This window comes from Marmota monax, unplaced genomic scaffold, assembly GCF_021218885.2.
Source record: "Marmota monax isolate L192 unplaced genomic scaffold, Marmota_monax_Labrador192_F-V1.1 WCK01_AAM20220418_F8-fsc00018, whole genome shotgun sequence".
Taxonomy (NCBI): domain Eukaryota; kingdom Metazoa; phylum Chordata; class Mammalia; order Rodentia; family Sciuridae; genus Marmota; species Marmota monax.
In genome coordinates this window covers 21,925,262-21,949,049 of record NW_026692201.1, presented here as the reverse complement: position 1 = coordinate 21,949,049, position 23,788 = coordinate 21,925,262, and the positions used below count along the sequence as shown (strand labels likewise).

The 23,788-nt window shown below is 36.1% G+C and overlaps 1 protein-coding gene across 1 annotated transcript in view; it reads left to right on the top strand.

Annotated features, from left to right (window-relative positions):
• Positions 1-20,576: 20,576 nt before the first annotated feature.
• Positions 20,577-23,788, top strand: part of Spata9 (spermatogenesis associated 9) — a 28,244-nt gene continuing 25,032 nt past the window's right edge. The window contains exons 1-2 of the mRNA XM_046428747.2: positions 20,577-20,637; positions 20,811-20,899. Coding sequence (XP_046284703.1) covers positions 20,577-20,637; positions 20,811-20,899 — 150 coding nt within the window. The remainder of the gene's footprint in view (positions 20,638-20,810; positions 20,900-23,788) is intronic.

Here is a 23,788-nt window from a genome sequence, read left to right as displayed (position 1 = left end):
TTCAGTGAAAAACAAATGTATTAGTACTTGTTATGGTTTATATATGAGATATCCCTCAAAAGTTCATTTGTGAGATAATCTGAAAAAATTAAATTGGAGATAAAATGGTTGAATTATGAGAGCTTTAACCTAATCAGTACATTAATCCACTTGAATGGATTAACTGGGTGATAATTGTATGTAGGTAGGAGTTGGATGAAGGAGATAAATCGCGGGGGCATGACTTTGGGGTTTATATTTTGTCACTGATGACAGATCTCTCTCTCTCTCTCTCTCTCTCTCTCTCTCTCTCTCTTGATTGCCAAGTCCTGAGGGCTCTCTCTGCCACATTCTTCCATCATGATGTTCTTCCTTACCTCAGGCCCATTGGAGTTGGCCAACTATGGACTGACAGCTCTGAAATTGTGAGCCCCAAATAACTTTTTCCTCCTCTTAAAGTTGTTCTTGTCAGTCTTTTGGTCACAGGAGTGAAAAAGCTGATTGAAACAGTATGGTTTTAGCTAATTTCATGAGAGATTAAAGTTTGCAAATTTATACAAAAATCATAAAATTTAAGATTAGCTTCCCGGTACAATCCACAGAGAATAACCTAAATAGAATCATTTACCAGGGTCAGTAATCATTCAGTTACTCAGTCACAAGGTAAGTTGATCTGCTCATTCTATTATTTGGGTGATTCTTCCCAGGGAAGTAGCCTACATTTTTTCCCCCTAATCTTCCAAATTTCAAGGTTGCAATATAAGTTGTTGAAAAAGCCAAAAGGAGAAAGCAGAATATTATGCATGTACAAATTGCAACTACCCTAAGTTCTTTCAGAAAAGATCTAACTTGTTTGTTTCTTTGTTTGAACTTCTCTTATCCACCCACATCTATCACTGTGGCTAATGGTGTTTTTCAAATAACCATTTTTGTTTTCCAGTAAAAAATATTACATAAAAATACCAGAACATATGTTCCTTTGAATCAGGACTACCAGCACTCTTCAAAGTGTTGAACTTCAAAGAAGTCTGGTTGTTTGGCCTTTAATATGCTTCTCTGTTATTGAGCCCTTGAAAAGCTTTAATACTATTTTGAATTCTAAAATATGACTCCCAGGGAAGTACATAAAATATCATTATCAAGCACAATTGGTTACGTGTCATTTATTTATACATGATATTTTTGTAAAGTTTTCATTCATAGCTATGCAGAATTATAGAATGCTACATTTAAATGGTAAATTACTTTGTTGATAAACTCTTTTTTTTAGAGCTCTAATACACTAAAATAGATTTTTTCAGTATTGCTATAATCTGGCTCTTGTTTTATCTGTACTAGAAGCTGTTCTGTTTTCAAAGGAAAATTCCTCTTAAAGTTCTCCCCATATGTCACACTCCTTTAATTTGCTATGTTGGGGTGTCTGCATCACTGCTGTCTATGGCCATCCATTGAGCATTATTCCAATTGGAACATTTCACCAGCATGATTAGAAATGTTCTCTTTTCTCATTTAAAGGTCATTGCAGGAGACTCTTCACCAGACCTCCTCTGCCCTCACGTGATAATTCCTTATTTTTCTCAACTTGCTTTTTATGTTTCACTTTTGAGACTACAATTCTGTCTACACTTACAAACTCTGTTTTACATTGAACAGCAACTGACATTTTCTTAGAGATCTTTCTTTCCGAGGAAAGCCCAACTGATACCATTAAGTTGGCAGCTTGCATTTTTTGCGAATAGTACCTTGGACAGTCTAACAGTACCAATAAGAGTCATTTAAAATGTTCAACATGGGGCTGGGGATGTGGCTCAAGTAGTAGTGCCCTCACCTGGCAAGCGTGAAGCACTGGGTTCAATCCTCAGCACCACAAAAAAATAAAATAAAGATATTGTGTCCACCTAAAGCTTAAAAAACAAAAAACATTTAAAAAAATAAAAATAAAAAGATAAAATGTTCAACTTACCTTGAGGAATTTATTTTAACTTTATTTTTTTCTGCTTGTCACCTTCTCCAGTGATCTTCTTGTGCAATCTCTTTCTGACAATGGTTTTCATGTTCCTCTTCAGAGCTGCATTAAATTTTTAAATATTAAGCTAGAATTTCAGCTTTTGAGTGATATACTTGCCTCTCTTACCTTAACATTAAAACATCAGGATTTAGGTAACCACCATCCTTATCATCTCTCTGGCTATACTGCAAGTTTCTTTCCACAGTGTAAAAAGATCCCAACCCCCTTCCCAACCAGTAACTGGCACAGCTTTTATAGGACTAATATTGTTTCTACTAATGAAGGGGCTTGTTCATTGTTCTGCTTCAAGATGTTCTAGTGTTAAAATATCCTGTCAGCCGTTTTAGGTCTTGGATAGAACAAAGACAATCTGATTCCATTTTAAGACATTCAGTCCTATCTCAGTGAAGTAAGTACAGACAGCCAAGCAAAGGTGCTTCTGGACTAATACCAGGGACAGGAAGAGCTTTTCAAACTTTTCCTCTGAAATATCTCCTGATACCTGAATAAAACCTGCAATATATTCTCATTTCTAAACTCCCACCAGGTTGCAGCATAAGTAGTGTGCTAAAAGTCCAGATTTCTTCAGCCTTCTCAAGTTTTGCCTTTAAGTCACAGTATGTCTTCATTAATTTAATATAAAAACAAGAACTAAATTACCAAGAGACAAAATTAAAGAAGTTCTAGGTTATCATTATGAATTTTCTTTCATATACTTTGATTTCTACAATGGAAATTGGCAAATCATAAGGAGAATTAAAACCTGAGAATCCAGAAAACTTTTCTTCAGGTGAAATCTAGCAAATTTGGCATTTTGTTGAAATAGTGAGAAATTATCTTTTTGTAGGTGAACAGAAACAAAAGAAAATCAGTAATTGTTATTGAAATGTTCATTATGTTGAGAAAATTCTGTTTTTAATGGATCGTTATGTCTATCTCTTCAGAATTGAAGAGAAAGTCTATGTCTATGAAGAAAAAGAACAAGACACCCAGAAATGTGTAACTTTAGTCAAAGACAAGATTCAGTGAAGCAAAACAACACACACACAGACACACAAATGGAGTGTACTTTGTTTTATTTTGTTTCTGTGGAAGCATTTTAGTACTTACTAACTGTAACCTTAAAATGGAACAGTGGATTACTGGACCACTACCCACTGCCTACCAATAGCCACAAACCGTATCCTGTTAGGAACTCTCCATGCTAGACTACAGAATTGAAAGGCATTTCCGGCCAGCATATTTTGTTCACACACTATGATCTAATAAACTACTCAGTTCTCTTATATTAACTCTGATTACAACAATGTTTTTCTAACAATTTCCATCATGGTCTCAAAGATTGTTATTGCAGAAAGTCAAATTGATCTAAATAGAGTTGCTGTTCTAAAAAATCAAGCTAGAAATGTCATGGGGAGAGGCCAGCTGGACTGCTCAATCTGGCCTCAGGAGGACATTGCCTCAGTTAAGTCACATTTTCCAAGACTTGTTCCTCAGTTTTGCAAGTTCAAAAACTTTTATTTTGCCAAGGTACCCATGATTGATCACTCTCAGGGGAGTAGGCTTATGTGAAACCAATGCACAAGAGGCCAGTGTATAAACAGGAATACCAATTTGCTAATGTTTAATGAGAAGGAAAACTATCAAAGAGACTAGAAATTATGGTATGCAGCCAGCACTTTATTTCCCCTGTAGAATATTTACATGGGAAGCCCATTAATATCTTTTGGTTCAATAAATATTTACTAAGCAACTAAATGTTACTAAACATTTATCAAGCATAGGTAATTTTGATCCCCAAAATGTTTTATGTATATAACCATTTTAATTAGGATTATGTCAATACTGACTTGTCATAGAAAGACATTATGACTAATTTTCTAAAGCTTTCTCCTCTGATTGGCAGGTCCAACAATTTAGGAAAGATTTGTGAACTATTGGTATGATGGCTTCAGGCATAAAGATCATCCAATAGTCACAATCACAGAGCCACCCTCTGAATATGGTTCTTTCAAGGAATTATAACTCTCTGGACCAGAATGCAAATGACTGCATATAAAAGTTTTGTATATTTGACTACTAGATTCTCACATCAAGAAGTGACTTAAATATTGGAATTTTTCAGAACCAAACTGGCATCTAGGCCATCAATATTGCCCATTACTCAGTATCAGGGTGTTTATAGGGTAAATTCTTCTTGAAAACTTTATAGCTGGTTTACCCTAACATGCCCCATTCTTTGATTTTTTTTTCTTGGTACTGGGGATTAAACTCAGGAGCACTCAACCTCTGAGCCATATCCCCAGCCCTATTTTGTATTTTATTTAGAGTTGCTTAGCGCCATGCTTTGGCTAAAGCTGGCTTTGAACTCACCATCCTCCTGCCTCAGCCTCCCTAGCCACTGGGATTACAGGCTTGCATCACCAAGATATTCTTATTATAGACCCAGCCCATAACTTATCCTAATCACTGCGCTTTACTTATGCTTTGCCACCTGCCAATCCTCTCTAGTCCACGGCCTGGAATTCAAACTGTCTTAGACCATTATTTTTCCATGATTCTAAAACAATTCTGTTTTTCTGAGATCCAAGAGAGATATTTACTGTATATGACCCTTCTTTCTCCTTTACTCTCATTAAGCAACCTCCTAGTCACCTGCCTGGCCTCATCGCTGCACCCCACATATTGTTCATCAAATTCTGGTATCTGTCTTTCCCTTGACCCCAAAAGTGCTCTTGGTCCTCCATGGTCTCACCATTAGCATGAACTCACTTTCAATGCCTTAGCTTCTTCATCTTTGGTGACCATTACATCCACTCCACTTCATCCCTTCTCACCCATAGCCAGGCCTGATATTATCATTATCTGCAGCTTCTCCACCTTTAAAACAATGCATTCAAATATCTGACCTCTGTCCTGTTTTCATCACTCAGCTGCTCCCTCTCATTCTCTCATAGGACCTCCTAACTCTTGATGTTCTCACTTTCTCCCTCTCTGCTAGTCCTCTTCTATTTTCATCCCCTTCCCTATCCAACTGAAATTTCCTGGTACATCTCTTATCTCTATGCTCACATCCTTTGCTTTATTGTTTTTCCATTCAAAACCCCAACTCTGGATAAACCCAAGTGTCTGATTTTCCTCTACTCAAATCTAAGTTGTAAAAATATCACTGTAGAAAATCACAACATTGTGCAGATTGACTGCACTTTAAATTCATGCTTTGAACTTCAACCCAGCATTCAGTATTGCTCTTGTTCTCAAAAGTGGTACAAGTCTTTACCCTTTCTTCCACTTCTCATGTTGACATCTCTTCCTTCAGTTACAGGTTCCACATCACAGAGAAAATTGAAACATCAGCTGGGGAAATCCCCTCAGCTACCCACAACTAAGCCCACAAATGTATTCACAGTCCTTTGCTTCCTCTTCCAATCATAGAGCAATAATAATGCTGCTAACTTTCAATAAAGGTCTCCCCCAAAAGTACACATGTAAAAGCTTGGCCCTGCTGGGTGCTGTGGCACCCACCTGTAATCACAGCTCCTCAGAAGGCTAAGGCAAGAGATTTGCAAGTTTGAGGTTAGCCTAGGCAACTTAGGGAGACCCTGTATCAAAAGATAACAAGGGTTGGGGACATAGCTAGCTCAATGGTGAAATTACCCTGAGTTCAATCCCCAGTAATGAAGTGAGTCAGTGGAGCTTGGCCCCCGGGGTGGCAGCATTGGGAGATGCTGTGGACCTGTAAAAGCTGAGACTTAAGGGGAGGTCCATAGGTCATTAGAAGCATGACCTCAAGGAGATTGTTGGACCCCAGTCTCTCAATTTGTCTCTGATTCCTGGTTTGTGATATGACTTCTTGCTTTGAAATGTACTCCTGCCATTGCCATCTGCTGCTCTCATCCAAGGCCAAACCACTGGTGCCCACTGATCCTGGACTTTGAATCTCCAGAACTCTGAACTAAGTAAACCTTTCTTTGTTTTCTAAGTAGCCTGTCTCAGGTATTTCATTGTAGTAATATAGAGCTAGTTAATATAAATCCCTTATCTAATTTAAGGCCAATCATTCTCAGAGAGCTATGTGTGCCTCTTCTTCTGACTTTGAAAGAACTGTACTCTCTCTCCTCTTCTTCTGTGTCTTCAGCATTTATTGGTTTACTACTTTTTTGTTTTGTTTTCTTACTTGTGGTTGAACTCAGGAGTTTACTACTGAGCTACATGCCCAGTTATTTTAATGTTTTATTTCAAGACAGAGACTTGCTAAGTTGCTTAGGGCCTCTCTTGGTTGTTAAGACTGGCCTTGAACTTGTAATCCTCCTGCCTCAGACTCCAAATATCTGGGATTACAGGTGCATTCCACTGCTCCCAACTTCTACTGCTATTTGGTGTTAGCATTTAAATATATCCAAGTGCTATTATTTGAATGTTTAAGTGTGTTCCTCCAAAGGTTCATGTGTTGAGGGCTTGGTCCCAGGGTGGCAGGATAGGGTGGTGGTGAGACTTTTAAGAGGTGAGGCCTACTAGAAGACCCTTGGGTCAATTGGGGGCATTTCCTGGGAAGGGGTTTTGGAAACCTAGTCTCTCTTTCTGGCTTCCTGTTTTGAAAGGTGATCCTTTTTTCCTATACATACTCCTGCCATTATGACACCATTGCCATCCAGCAGGAGATCCTCCCAAAACTGAGACAAAGCTGGTAACTTGCCCTTCAGAACTAAACACTAAATAAACCAGCCTACCTGTGTATTCTGTTATACTAACAAAAAACAAATACACCAAGTATCTAGCTATTATTATTTTTTCTTTGGCTAGAAACAAATTTTAAAACAAATTTTATATATATAAATACATATACATATACACACATATATTTTAGTTCAGTTATTTAATTTTTCACTTGTAATGACTTTGAATACTTGTTTAAAATGTATTTTCTACTGTTTTAAACAGATTTGCTCATCTGAAAGTTATGACTTATAGAATTCAAAGATATAAGTTCTTATTCTCAGCATTGTTTTTTCCCTTAAATTTATGAAGAAGTATATAAAAAGCATGACACGTAAATGTGTAGTGTAATGAATAATTAATATAATTATTATTCAGATCAATCCTATCACATATGTCTCTCCTAAATGGACCGGCTCACTCTTCCAGAAGTGACCACTACACTGAATAGTATGATAATTTCCAGCTTTTCTTTATGGGTTTAAATCTTCCTTTGCCCTTTGAGGCCCACTCTTCTCTCCACTCCACCCTGTCTAAATACTGGGAAGCTAGTCTGTATGCACTGTATCAACCAGCCCCTTTGGCTTCTGGCTTCCAGTGGGTTCAATCAATAGGGAGATCAGAGGGAGCAGAAAGTGACAGGAACTTTTCCTCCCTGACTCCCCTGCAGAGTCTCCAAAGGTTAACTTTGCCACCAACTGTGTCAGTATAAAACTGTACTAGGGAAATAAATTTCATAAGCATTATTACCAGCTGACCTTTATTGGACTTTTAAAGAAAAGTTTAAATTATTTTGCTCTATGCATAGTTATAAAACTGAAAAATTTGAGCATCAGAGATCTTTTCATTGTGACTAAACCACTAATTTGTTATCTCCTTAGACAAGAAGCTGCTGCAGTCATGTATCTTCACTTTTCCCAAGACAGTTTAGTACACAGACCTAGTAGAGAGAACAGAGGATTTAGTCACATAAGTATATGTTAAAGTACACAAGCATAAAAACCATTGCATTCAGGGATTGAAATGAAAACTAGAGAAATTTAGAGAATAATGAAAGCTATTTAGAAGATTAAAACCACCAGTCACTGCCAAATTCTCATTATGCCCAACTTTAAGACTCTGTATGTTTCTCTATTTCTGTGATGTGTGTGTGTGTGTGTGTGTGTGTGTTTGTGTCTGTTGTGTGGAAAGCTATCTTTAGTCCATATATTTGTGTCTTTATATTCATGTCTTAGGTGTAGGATAAAAAAATAGGATTATAGTGGTATAAAAAGAAGAAATTTATTTCTATTGAAAACCATCTTCCAGTAGATAAAAAAAAAAAAAAAAGCAAAATGTACTTTTGTTATTAAAAAACCTGGACAAGGGGCTGTGGATATAGCTCAGTTGGTAGAGTGCTTGCCTTGCATTCACAAGGTCCTGGGTTCAATCCCCAGCACACACACACAAAACAAAACAAAACAAAACAAAACAAAACAAAAAACTGGACAATAAGTAAAACAGCTTAAATGATTTCATGTTTATAGTTATAAAGATTTTTTTTAAAAAATTTTTTAGTTGTTATTGGACACAATACCTATATTTCATTTATTTTTTTTTACATGTGTTGCTGAGGATGGAACCCAGGACCCCATACGTGCTAGGCAAGCTCTCTACCACTGAGCCACAACCCCAGCCCCTATAGTTATAAAGTTTTTAATGAAACTTTTTAAAAAATATTTTTTAGTTGTTGATGGACCTTTATTTTATTTATTTGTATGTGGTACTAAGAATCGAACCCAGTGCCTTGCACATTCTAGGCAAGCACACTTCCACTGAGTCACAACCCCAGCCCCTTAATGAACCTTTTTAATTATAAGACATACATATTACTTTATAAGTTTTATATAAACCAATTCAACCACCCATTGGTAACCACTTGATATGTATCCTACCAGATATGATTATATAATATATGCATATATATATAATATATGCATATATATAATATATGCATATATATATTATTTTTAAACAAAAAGCTGGGCACAGTGAAACATACATGTAATCCCAGAAACTTGGAGGCTGACGCAAGGGGATTGCAAGTTCAAGCCAGCCTCAGCAACTTAGTGAGACTCTGTCCCAAAATAAAAACAAAAAGGGCTGGGGATGTAGTTCAGTGAGAAAATGCCCCTGAGTTTAATCCCCAGTGCTCAAATAAAATAATAACAAATTAATAATAAGAGGGTTGGAGATGCAGTCCAGTGGTACAGCACCCCTGGGTTCAATCCCCAGTGCCAAAAACAAACAAACAAATTTTTAAAATGTGCTATTTACAAAATGAAACTATATTAAATAAATCATTTTAACAATATAGCCTGAAGTCCATAAATACTTCCTCATTCTATATCTAATGGCACTGTGTAGAGTACATGGTAGACCTTCAGAAAATATCCATTAAAAAGATGGAGGAGTCCTTTGTCATTGTCTCTCTGTGTTCTTTCCTACTTTCCCCCTTTGGCATGTTTTTATTTTTAATTATGAATTCCATATGATGTGAGGGGTTATATTTTATGTCAGAAATTCTGTTTCTCCCATTTATACTTAAATTTAACTGTTTTTTACCAAAAGAGCACAGAACATAATTCCTGAACATCTAGTGTGATTTAACTGAATAAAAAAGTTATTCTATTTAACACAAATAGTGCTTTATAATGAAGAAATAAGTGAATTAAATGCACTTAATAGGAATAATGTGTTAAATGTTCCTTGGTAGAGTTCTGCTCTATTTACATAAAGATATAGCAATGACTCATGGATAAACTATGTCTAAGAACAATAAATTTTTGAGTCAATTAACCTTGGTTCTTATCTCATTTCTGCCTCTGAGATTGGGTGAGAGCACTGGGGGAAAGTCACAAGATGCACCTGAGTGTTAGTAATCCAGGACACTCAGGCCTCGCTCCCAAAATTAGTGCCTAGAGTGCTCAGCAAGTGCTCTCTGTGGCTTTCCAGCCCTTAATGGGAATTTCCAAATAAGATGCTTATCCTGAAATATGGGGAGCTGAAGTTATCTGAAGTTATCTGAAGATAACTTTAAAATAAAATTGTTTTGGTTTTACTGTATATATATTTTTAATAGCCAAGTTTTATTGTGTCATGTTTTAGGCTTCTTGGAAAGAAGGTATTTGTTTTTGTTTCTCTACCAACTCTGTTGACCAAAAGCAAGTACTATGTGTTCTTAAGATTTTCCTTGAGAGAATCTTGATATTCTGATATGGAATTATTAGTACAGCTTAAAATGGAACAAGCTCCTGAAAAATCCTTCAAGCATTGAAATAGACTCCATTAAATTTAGTTCAGTAAAAAACGGTATCATGAAGTGCTTTAATCTACTATTATTTTTCTAGAACATAACTGAATTAGAAAGCTAATGCCAGCAATATGTAAAGCATATGAAATCTTTCAAGTTTTTAATATAACTATTGTCCAAAGTCTAAATATTCAGGCAACTTTTACAAAGCAGCATTTTCTGTACCCCAAAATACTTATTCTCACACAGATCTGACTCACCCGGATCATCTAACATTTTGTCCAAGCACAAAAGCTTTTATTATTTTCATGAAATTAATGGCAGACCTTTGGGGAGGAGGGTTTTAGTTTACAAATAATTTTCTTGGCAACTATTCTAACATTATTTTCTCTCAAAACAGAGAATGCTTCTTCCTTGTTAAGTCCAAATTCAGGTATTACAGAATTTGATTTGAGTAGGAATGTAGCTTAATGCTAACATGTTGAATGCCAACAGAATGAAATGGTTCACGATGTTTTGAATCTAATGTTATTAAAATAATGGGATAAATATATTTTCATTAAAAAAAATTGAAAATGCTAGGCTGGGTGGCACATGCTGATGATTGCAGTGACTTGGAAGGGTGAGCGGGGAGGATCCCAAGTTCAAGGTTAGCCTCAGAAGCTTAGTGAGCCCCTGTCTCAAAATAAAAAAAGTGAAAAAGTATGGAGGTGTGTAGCTCAGTGGCAGAGAGGCCCTGGGTTTAATCCCAGGTATCCAAAATTTAAAAAGGAGTTATTTTTGTTAAAATAATTACTAACTAATTTACTCTCCTATTACCCAATATATGCAAGTTTTTTTGAGGAAGCAGCCACTTTTCCAAGCTAGCAGGGTGTTAATTGCTGCAATAAGACAGTGCATCTGTACTTCACTGGCCACAGGCCTGATAAAGAGAATAATCTGACTCAGAAAAATTATTGTGGTTGCCACAAGTTTCTGTTTTTTCTCAAGAAACTATGTGACCTAGGAATTAGTATTCTAGAATTATAGATCCTCAAGGTTATGAAGAGTTTTAGAAATTGCAGGTCTCATTTTACTGATAAAGAACTTTGAGAACAGTAAATGACTGGCTAAAGATCTCAGAAGAATATGGCTCAATATACCCAATTGTGTAAAATATATACAAGCTCCTTGTTAATTAAATATTTTAAAAATCTTTATTATTGGGCTGGGGTTGTGGTTCAGTGGTAGAGCGCTCGCCTAGCATGCTTGAGGCACTGAGTTTGATCCTTAGCACCACATAAATGTAAAACAAAGATATTGTGTTCACTTAAAATTAAAAAAATAAATATTAAAAAAATTCCACGCAGTTAAAAAAATCTTTATTATCTTTGGATAATAAGGAAGTATTGGTAAACTACTAAAATTATTATTTTTTAATTCCTGTGGTACAGATTCTTCATATCATGTAACAGGAGTAAAGAAAGAGAAAAACACTTAATAAATAAGTATGGTAGAGTACATGAATTCATACATACGATAACATAGCTTAGAACTATATAGACACATATATACAAATAAGTGCAAGTAGAATGGGTGAAATGTGAATTAAGCCAGGGGATTAGAAGATGTAGATGTTGGGGGAAACTGAGTGAAAGGTAAATGAAACCTAATATTTTTGCAACTACCTGTGAATCTGTAATTATTCTAAAATCAAAAGCTTTAAGAATATGAATGGTTACTATGAGACTGCTTCATTGTTCTAATTAAGTTTTCATAAACTATGGGTGGCTAGAATTTAATGTAAAATAATTACAATATGTGATCCTAAAGTAGTTTTCTCCCCTGTGATCATTCCTTTATACTCCCTATGACTATTTCCAGTTTTCTTTTTGACATTCTCCATAGAAAACTGATTAACATGCAGGGGTTAATTCTATGTTGAGAACCCCAAATTTTCTGTAGGACTCTGTTCAGACTCCAATTCTTTACTAGATTGAGATGTATAACATTAAGTGGCTATTGAAAAATATTCGGTGAATGAATGAGTAAATAAATGACTTTCCAAATGTCTACAAGATATTTACACTTGGAAGTCTCACAGTCACCTAAATTCAAAATATAACAAAATAAAATGAATATTTCTTTCCACTATTCTCACCCACCCAACCTGCTTACCCTGCCAATTTCTATATTTCTTACATTTCTGCAATTCTCCATCCAACCAAGCTTTAGAAATTTAAACTGCATTTGACTCTTCTTTCTCCTTTATGTACCATATCTCTAAGCAGTTACCACTTCTGTTCATTTTCCTCTAAAATACTCCTTATATTTGTTCCTACCATTTTGTACTCAAGAACTACCTCATTTTTTACTCCAAGTATCAATTTTTCTCCTTGTTCTTCCTCTTGATTCACCTTTACTCTATTGGGCATGCTAACGCTTGGCAAATTTTTCGAAAGTACTATTTTTGCCAGGTCACTACATTTAGATCTTTATGATCATAATCATTCATCCAGTGCGCATTACATACCAGGTATTGTTACTATACCTTGTTTACTCTTTACAACAACCCTGTGAAGTAGGCATCATTTATCACCATTTTATAGATGAAGAAACTGAGACTCCAGGGTATTGACAATGTGTTATTTATTTTGAGACAGTCTTGCTAAGTTGCCCAGGCTGGTCTGGAACCTATGATTCTCCTGCCTCATTCTCCCAAGTAGCAAGGATTATTGGTCTGCACCATTGCACTCAGCTCCACCCTTTATTCTTGAGCATAACATGATTATTTCACTCCAGCCCTGTGGTTTTGGTCTAGTTTCCCCTCCTACCTTTCCTCCTTTCTGCCAAACTTAATACAATCCCTAGCCAATCTCAATGCACATATTTTCCATGAAGCTTTTCCTGATTTAGTCCTTCCCACAGTGATTTTTCCCAGTTTGAAGAAATTCCAATTAGTCTAGTCTGTACCAAAAAATAAAAATAAAGAAAAAAGAAGTCACTTTTATTTAAGAAAGTTAAATGCATATATTAAAGATTGGCCCTTGAGTATTCATAATTTTAATACTCCATGTAATTAAATACAAAATACACATAAAGCCTTTTTGCTGCCTACTGAAATACATGACTGCCTCAAGGAAAAATACTTGTATAATTGAGCTGTGAGCTGCTTTTTTTTCCGCTTGAAAGAGTAACTGACAGAAAAAATATGGTTATACAGAGTTCCATACTTGGCAGATATTTTCTGAAAAATAAAAGAAGTCTGTCATTCAAGACAAATGACTGACAGTGTTGATTGTCAATGATACATGTGACCTTTAAAACAAAAATTGTAATTTGGGAAAACTTGGATCCAGCATTAAGAGTGACATTATGTGGTTTTGCAGATATGTTGCACATTCACTGATGCAGAGCCACTCAAGAGGTAACAATGGTTTGCTTATTGTTGTTTTAGGGAGACTATTGTATAATGTCAATGGAAGATCTGGTAAGTCAGAGAACCAATATTATCCGAATAATCAATGCATGATGTTACAAAATCATGCATTCAACCTCCAAGATAGGCCAACACATTTTAATGTAAAATAATTTTAAAACTTCATTGATATGGTTTCCACATTGCAACTAACATTTCAGAAACTACCCCTTGTTGAGCTGGAGTTGTGGCTCAGTGGTAGAGCACTTGCCTTGCATGTGAGAGGCCCTGGGTTTGATCCTCAGCACCACATAAAGATAAATAAATAAAGGTATTGTGTCCATCTACAACTAAAAAAAGAAGAAAGAAACTACCCCTTGTTACATACTGATATAGAGTAAAAGAATATCCATACTTATCTGGAGAGACTATAAATTACTGTTCTCTTTGCAACTATCTGTATGAGACAAGATTTTATTTAAATACTGCAAGCAAAACAATGCATAACAACAGACACAATCAGAAGCAGATATGAAAAAAAACAAATGTCTTTCATGAAACTAGACATTAAAGAGATTTGTGAAACTGATAACAATTATCACTCAGCTTGCTATATTTTTTCATTTTGGAACATTCAGTTATTTTCATAGAAAATGCTATTATTTTTAAATGAATTATATTATTTACATATTGCTATATAACAAGTTTTACCCCAAAACTTAGCAGCTTAAGGCAATAAAATTTACCTAACAGTTTCTATAGATCAAGAATTCAGGTGCAGCTTAGTTAGGTACATTTATTTTAACTCAGGGTCCCCAAAGCTATAATGGAGGTGTCAGCAGAGCTGCTATCATCTTGAGGTTCGACTAAGGGAGGATGGGTTCCTTAAGTTCATTTATGTGGCTACTAACAAGGAACCAGTTCTTCACTGTTATCAGGCAGAAACGGTGGTTCTTTGCCTCATTGGTCTCTCCAAAGAGTAATTCACAACATGGCAGCTGGCTTCCTCAGGAGGTGGAGGGGGGCATGCAAGACACCCACAGTCTTTTGAAATCTAATCTCAAAAATGACATCCCATCATTTTATCTGGCTTTCTACATGGTATAGATGGCAGGTATTATTTAGGCATTGATAAAGTATGTCTATTTTTATCATTATTCATAGTATAAACTCTTTTCCCAAACAATAGTATTTATAATAGCATTATAAGAGAAATGCATATTGAAATACAGTAGCATCTGTCACATCTATGTATAAAGATTGGCATCAAAATTTATAAATACTATATATACTATATATCACATATTGAGAGTAAAAAATGTTGCTGGGTGTAGTATCACGTACTTGTAATCCCAGCAACTCAGGAGACTGAAGTAATAGATCCCAAGTTTGAGGCCAGCCTTGGCAACTTAGCAAGACCCTGTTTCAAAATTAAAAAAAATAATAAAAATAAAATTTAAAAGGGCTGGGTGTTTAGTTCAGTGGCAGTACTCCTGGGTTTGATCCTAATTAAAACACACACATACACTCGTATGCACAAATAAAATAAATTTAAAAATAAAAAAATGTTAATTCCTATTCATATAACAAATAATTAGATCCTTATATTCAATAACTGATGATTTGAGCAAGCACAGTAATGAATGCCTATAATCCTCGTGACTTTGGAGGTGAGGAATGAGGAACCACAGTCTGAGGCCCATTTGGGCTACTTAGCAAGACCCGGTTTCAATAAATAAAAAGGGATAGTGATGTGGCTCAGAGACAGAATGCTCCTGGGTTTGCTCCTCACTACAACAAATTAATTTTTTTTTTTTTTTTTTTTTTTTTTTTTCTTTTTTTTAATTTTAATATTTATTTTTTAGTTTTTTCGGCAGACACAACATCTTTGTTTGTATGTGGTGCTGAGGATCGAACCCGGGCCGCACGCATGCCAGGCGAGCGCGCTACCGCTTGAGCCACATCCCCAGCCCCAACAAATTAATTTTTTTTGTGTGTAATTTGCTTTTTATGTTTGCTGGATTGGTTTGCTATGTAGCATTCTTTGGTGCCATCTCCAGCTTGATAAAGGTATAGAATTGTTTCTAACGGTTTAAGAATTGTCCTGCTCTTCCTGTCAGAAAAGAGGAGGGCTGAAAGTTTTTCTTACGTCTTTTTAGCTGTCCTCAGCTCAAAATAAATTCTGAACGCTGATTGTGCCCCTGGAAATCCAGTTCAAAATAATTTTTATGTTGGAGTGGGGTTGTGGCTCAGCAGTAGAGTGCTTGCCTAGCAAGTGCAGGGTCCTGGGTTCAATCTTCGAACCACATAAAAATAAATAAATAAATAAAGGTATTGTGTCCAACTACAACTAAAAAATAAATATAAAAAAATAACTTTTATGTCAAAGTGGCATATTTTGGGGTGGCATCTTCTGCTACCTTTCATGTGTAATAATTATTTGTATACAAAGTAATTTAGACATATTTAACAGGATCAATTGATATTCCCTGAGAATAAATGTAGCCTCACAGTATGTTGAGATTAATTCACACATGACAACTTACATTTCATCTGGACTAGTTCTAAAGAGGTATTAGATCAAAATAAAGGCAATGTTCATCTCTAGCATTTTCATTTTTAGCACAGTTGAGTGAACCTAATAGTCTTTGTATCATTATGTGGAATTACACGGAACAATCAGGTTCCTTATGCATTATGTTTGAACATTGTTGGGCCCAGGAAGATTTGCTCCAGTGCATAGGTAATTAGGTTATACACTCTAGGATCATAAGTGAAAGGACTAAAACACAAAATTAACATTTATAGTCATGCTCTGCAGAGATTACAGTGTAAGTAGATGAATTTAAGACTTCTAACAAAAGGCCACAGCACTATGTGGATTATAACTATCTAAATGTATTTAATATGCATTCACTTGCTTTTCTTGAAATGCTTCAATTAGATATCGCCTGTTTTCAAGGTGGAGGGTTCTTTCAGAATATATTGAGCTGCTCAAAACCCTTTATTGAACAGTGAAGAATTTGATGAGTAAGATGTAAAAAAGATTTCAGCTTAAAACATAGATTTCAGTTGAAAACATTATAGCACAGAATTTTGTAAAGCTAAAATGAGATCTATTTTTCAATCCAAGGAATGTTTCATATCATATATAATCTTTTCAAATGTTATAGAATGCAGATGTGAAATATTCACCTCAAAATACTAATGAAATTATTTTTTTTCTAAGTTCATAGGAATTAGCAAATAAGTAGTTTGATTTCACTATTCCATACTGAATATAAACTGCATCAGTACAGGGATTGTGTCTGGATTTTTTGTTTTTGTTTCGTTTTCATACTGGGGATTAAACCCAAGGGCACTTTACCACTGACCTCCATCACCATCCCTTCACGGTTTTCTTTTTTGATACAGGGTTTGGCTAAGTTGCTGAGGATCTCACTGAATTGCTGAGGCTGGCCTCAAACTTGTCATCCTTCTGCCTCAGGCTCTTGGGTGCTGGAATTATAGGTTTGTGCCACTGGGCCCACCTTCTGGATTTTGTCTGTTTTGTTCACTGTTGTTATCTCCAGTGCTGAAAATGTGCTGTCATGATAGGTCCTCAATAAATACTAAATGTTTGAAACACATCATTCCTTGCAGTGTTAAAGGAGAAGTTATTCAGTGACTCTTGTCAAAATACAGTAAGGCAGATTTCATTCAGGATCATAATGCAGGATACGAGGATCAGATATCAAGGATGATTAGATATTGAGAGTGGGGAATTTTTTGCTAAACAGATTTGGTAATGTTAAAACTGGATTTCCAGTGAAATGCACTGATGAACCTGGGAGAAGGTTGAGGAGCATGACTGAAGTATGGTCAAGCAAGGAACCTTTGTCAACCATCATTACTAGAATAACCTCTAATGATAATTTTTCACCAAAGTTTTATAACAGTTTACTCATCAGCTTATTTAATTCAAATGTTTTCTTAAATATCAAGTAGATACATGTATTTTTAACATATTACAAGATATAAAGAATGATAGTACATTGACATTGTACATGATTATGTTTGAGAAGTACATTACAATTTCCTTCAGAATCCTCAGCGAGCCATTGTCTGAACTCACTGTCATCCCTTCCTCAGAGCTGGTGACCACTATCCTGAATGTCATGTTTATTTTGTTTTTTCTCACTCAAAATTATTATTGCACTCTTTTTTTGTAAATTATTATTTATATTCTTTTTCTTAAATTTGTTTGTGTGCATAGCTCACATCTTATAAACATCATGAACAAAAGCTTTTCCATAGTCTTCCATCATTTGATGAATGTTGATATTTGAATTATTTTCAGTTTATGCTATCCAGAAAAGCCTCCACTATCATTTTTGTACAAGTTATTACTGAGTATTTTTTCATTGGAATAGATTTCTAGGTTGATCATTTGTACTCTTAATACCAATTGTACCAGTATTATTTGGTATTTTCAGGTTGTTTCAAAATATTCCTACATTAGAGTGTATTAAAAGAGATAAATGATGACACCTGGCCCTAGCACAGTTACTAGCATTTGATTGGCCTTTCATAAGTGTTAGTTTCCTTCCTCAGGATATGGAGTTTTAAAATTATCTTGACAAGAAATGTGTCTTCTTCAACAGCTGCTGTTCACGCTTTCCACATACCTCAGGGAGGGACCTGAAGGCCAGGAAAGGGATGCCTTTTGGCCAAAGCAACCAGTTCAAATGGAATCAAATCTATACTGGCTCAAGGGGAGAATGGTTGTCTACACTGGGTCAAGGGGAGTGAGTCTTCATCTACAGTGGCTCAAGACATGTGAGTTCCCATCTACACTGGCTCAAAGTGAGCAAGTCTTTACCTACACTGAACAGGAGAGGGAAGCACAGCAGTCCAGGCCTTGGACTGGACAGCTTCTGGGCTCCTGCCCTTGCCCTGAGGCCTTCCTCTTTTTCTCCTTCTTCTTCTTTTAAACTTTATTTTTTTTTTAGTTACTTGGAACATCAACCTTATTACACAATTTGTAAGAAACGAATTTATTAAGTACCATCTCTGCTATCCCAGAAGCATAAGAGAAAAGACAAAGAGCAGGCCCGGGAGTCTCTGATGTCTCTGGAAGGTGGGAGAAGAGGAGATTCCTGATGGACCCAGATGTGTTCCTGGATGGAGTCCATGCAGAGAAGCTTGAACCGGTTTGCACTCCTCATTCCTGCAGCTGTTTGAGTCTATACCTGACCGATGCCCCCCGCCATGATGTCAGAATCCTCAGAGCTCAGGTTCTCTGGCTGTCCATTAGTTTGTCTGTCTCAGCTCTGCATTTTCATTGGAGCCACTCTATTTCTGAATGTCAGCTTGCAGAAAAAGCATGTAACAACACAGTTGTTGAATGAGGTGATAACCCTTCCTTATAGCCTTGCTGCTATAGGGATTGCCCTGTAGAGGTACTTTGAGAAGACATGCTGTCATCTGCTGCAACCCACCTACTGAGGATTGTCCAGGGCCTGCTGGGAGGCTATACTGGGAGTGGAGGTCTTCACATGCAGGAAGAGGAGACAAATGGTAGGCATCTTGGTATTTCCACTGCCCTTCTGCAGGAATTGCTTGGCCTCCTGAGGCAGCTGCTGCTCACAGGGCAAGGAAAGGGCAGGCTCACTGGCACACTCCTTTTTTGGGTGGTCATTAGAAGGAAATGCTGGCCCTGCGAGAGACCCTACTCCCACCCCAAGCACAGGCTTTTCTAAATATGCTAGTTTATATTCTTAATACAAGTATATGAGGACAAATGTAAGTGTTTGTCTTGTTGTTTTGTTTTGGTTTTTGATTTTTGCTGTTTTTTTCCAGGGAGAGATTCATTAAGAAAGAAAGACAAGAAGGACTTTGTTAGCACAACACAGAGATTCTGTTATGCTTTAGGGGTGGTAAATATTAGCCTGAGAAATGTCTTTCTTTTGCACTTGCTAATTCTATGGGATACCTAATTCTATGGGTGAAACCAATTGGGAGCTTATGATACTGGAGTGTGCAGGTGGATAAAAGGAACTGGGGGTAGGTAGGAGTGGAGGACAAGCAAGACGAGAGAGATAAGACATTACAGGTGTACCTCTGAGATAGACTCTGAGGGCCAAGGGTCCTGATAGGACAAAGAAAGTGTTTTATTATCTTAGAGACTCCCAATATGTGTGTTCCTTGTCATTGTCTTGAGATTTCCTTTCTGACACTGGATTACTTTCCAAATGTTAATAAGGACATAGTTATCTCAAGCACTAGGGTCATGATGGAGGAAAGCAAAGTCTATTTTGGTTAGGAGAGGTGAGTGGGGTATGGTGGAGTGTTTTCAAGCAGTTTGAGGATGGAAACAAGGTGAAAGCCAGGAATCTGGCATGCTAGAAGAATCCCTTGATGAAGATTTTATTCTAAAACAGTTCCCATGAAGAGACCTCCAGAGTCACAGCTTGATGCTTACTGAAGAAAATGATCAAACTACAGTTAAGAATAAAAGTTTCAAATTAAAATGAGGTTTTTAGTTCAACTTTTACCTCATCCACATTAAAATATAACTAGGTGATCAATCAAATCTACCTGATATCAAGTTCTTCTAGGTTTGGTCAGAGGAAAATAATGATCAGTGGAAGTGAGAGAGTCTTGAGTAAAAGATGAAGAAAAAAAAAAAAAGGTTGTGCTTATAAAGAAGACATCAAAGACTCCACAGCTTTGCTTGGCTTTGACCTAGTGGTCCTTACTTAAGTGAAGGAAAAACAATCTGTACAGAAACTTTTCTGAATTAACTGCTGTGTTTCTTTTCCAGTTGGCATCTTAAAGCTCATGCCAACTGTTTTCAATAGGAGTTTTGTTCTCAGATGATCCATTAATTGAAGTATCACTGAAGAATTTGGGAAAAAATTCAACTTCAGTTGTAGAACTTCTTAGTGTTTTTTGTTTTGTTTTGTTTTGTTTTGATTCCTTCACTCCTCCCCTCATGCCTCCAAACACATTCTTCCTCTTCTCACTGCCAGGGTGACTTCAGAAGATTCTGTAACAAGTTCTCAGATGCCCATTGTGTAGTAACAATGGATTCCAACAAGGACCTTCGGATTCTGTCCTCCCCTGCTTTCCTGAGTAGAAGGCTATCCCCTGCCCAGGCCTGCAAGCTTGCTAGGCACTAGAAACCCCAGCAAGAACTCTTCATGCCAGTCAAACCCATTGGATGGATATGTGGGCATGTGTTGAAGAACTGTTCTGGAAAAAGTACACACAATCTTGTTTTAAAGGGAATATGGGTGTGGGAACAACAGAGAATAAGATCCCTTATGGTTCTCTTCTTTTCAGTCACTTAGGAGGCGAACCCAGTGTTCCAAGTTCTTTTGAATCATTTAGGGGATAGTTTTAAAACTTTTTTTCCTAACCTCTTTTTTTCTTAGTGGAGGGGATCCAGAAAGTAATTATGGACCTTATAGATGAGTTTAAAGATGAACTTCCTACCATCCTAAGATTATCACAATCTAATCAGGTAATGTGATTTCATAATTTTCAAAATGAATTTTTAAAAATATATTGTATTTTTACTGTCATATGGATTATTTAATGCTTTGATTTTGATATAAGTGCTTGGAGCTTAAGAAGATATTAATTTTACCTAAAAAAAGAAAATACAATCTTCCTCAATGGGAGGATGATCTGGAAAAAAGAGGGGTTGTAGATCAGGAAATGAGATAAATTAAGTTTAAAGACAATCCTTGGATTAGAAATCTGGAAATCTCATAGCCACAATTGCAATGGAGTTCACTTAAAATTATGGGCTTGGGATATAGCTCAGTTGGTAGAGTGCTTGCCTTTCATGAACAAGGCCACAAAAATAAATAAATAAATAAAGATTTGCTTAAGGTAAAGTGAAAAAAAAAAAAGCCAGATATACTTTTGCTAAAATCTGAGGCAATTAAATCAGTGCAAACACTCAATTGTAGCAATGGAAAGATAAATATAGTAAAAGTGCATGTGTTTTAATGTGGAAAAAATACTGGTATCAATTTAAACAAAGTATATATGTGCTGTATTTTAAAAATCTCTGTTCCAAAAAAGATTTGAAATAGATAAAATATTGGAAATGGAGAGTAGAGCAACAAAGAATTTTGAAGAGACATATAATCAGGAAAAAGTAACACCTTGTTAAGGGGACATATATAACCTAATTTACTCAAAGGTACACAGTTGTTAATGGAAAAGTATGTTTCAGCCATTTTGTCCACAGTTGAAATAGAATATGCCTTAAAGTTACAGTAACAATCCACTTATGATACAGTAACAATCCACTTATGATACAGTAACAATCCACTTATTCAGAAATCAAAATCTTGGCAATGTCAAAGGTGAGGCACATAGCCCTAAACAGGAAATAAACAGTAAAGCACTCCAAGCAACACAATAATCACTCTGTACATCTCATTCCAAGGGTAAGAACTATCTGACCATTCATTGAGAAAACCAGCCAGTATATGTTTACTAAATACTCCCTACTGATGGGTGCTGGGCAGAGGGAATACAGAGATAATATGCAAGACACCATCTCATCCATCAATCAGCTTAATTGAATAAAGACAGAATTGTAAACAAATAATTGCCTTAGAATATGCTAAGTGTTTCAGAGGTAAATTCAATTTAGAGAAGTGAACGATTCTGCCTAGGATGGTTAGAGAAAGCTTCATGGAAGGATACTTAAGTGGACTCTCAAAGGATGAATAGGAGGGGTTTTTTTAGGTAAAGAAAAGGGTAAGGTAAGTAGTTAAGGGCAAAGAATAATAACCCAGAGAAAACAGTGTGAATTTGGCTGAAAAGTATGAAACAGCATAGCATATTCCCTAAATGTCAAGTAAATATGAATAAATAGCATGTATGAGAGAAGGACTGAGGCAGGAAAATAGTAGAAAATTAGAAAATGTAACCAGGAGTCAGAATATGGTGGTCTTTGTATTCCATGTTAAAAAAAAGACCTTGCTTCATCCTAATTATAACATAGATATTCACAGAAAGATTCTGAGCATGGAAATGACATCCAGTTTGCACTATGAAACTATTTCTTCAGTGGTAATGTGTTTTGAATGGGGGCAGAGCTTCTAGTACAATTCTTTTTTTTTTTTTTTTTTTTAATATTTATTTATTTTTAGTTTTCGGCGGACACAACATCTTTGTTTGTATGTGGTGCTGAGGATCGAACCCGGGCCGCACGCATGCCAGGCGAGCACGCTACCGCTTGAGCCACATCCCCAGCCCTAGTACAATTCTTTTACAAATGATAGCCAAAAACAAAGACAGGACATATACATTGGAGTTAGAAAGAATGGGTTGGGTACAAGATATTTAGGGTATCTGGAAACTGACAATGTAGTGTGAGAGGGATATGTAGGGATGGGGTAAACTCTGGATTGCTTGAGTGGGTAGAACAATAGTGGTCCTACTAACTAGGATAGAGGACTCTATGAGGAGGAGAGGGTTTGGAGATAATGAAATGAATTTAATTGGATCATTTAAGGGATTCTGTCACATCCCTTCTGAGCCATGGAGATGAGCTGTAAATTGGAGACATAGATTGGAAGCTCAAGTGAAGTCTGGACTAAAAATATACATTATTACATCATCATTATGTAATGCATAAAATCAAGCATATAATGATAGCTATAACTAAACAAGATGGTAAATGTCATTACTTTAAGGAGAGAATGTAATAATATGAGGGCTTGGGATTAAACTCCAAGAAATGCCAGTGTTTAAAGGGATCAGCAGAGAGTCAGAAGTACAAAAGGGAATTCTTGCAGAGGAAAGAATGAAATTCTATGAAGGTCAAAGGAGGAAAAAAAGAGGGAGGGATTAGCAGCCATAAGAATCCCCAAAGAAGTCAAGTATAGGTTACACTTTTGAAAGTTTTAAAAACTGAACCAATGCTTAGTGGGTAAAATTGAATTTACCCCCAAAATTTACTTCTACAGACCCATATTCACCAATAATGCTTGCAGCATACTTAAACTCTATTTTTATCTGAATAGAAGATTATGGCTGTGTATTTATGTAAATGATTCAAATTTCTAAGCTTGTATGTTTCTAAAATAAGCAAAGTGATAGACTTTCTTGTTTACCATCAAATCATACATGAGTTTCAACTGTTAAGACCTACTGGACTTTCTTAATTATGGTAGAGTTCTGAGACTTATAGAACTGACTTTCAGAAGATGTTATAGACTCCAGCAGTCTCTCTAGTGTTATCGTCAGTGATATTGTATGGCACTATACAAATCCATTTCTTGTATGGTGTAGTCTTTACTGCAAAAAGCGTGGGTCCTTGATGCACCCTGCTGAGGTGGCAACCAGATAGTGGACTGTTGAGCAAATAGAATAAGGCTTAAAAGCT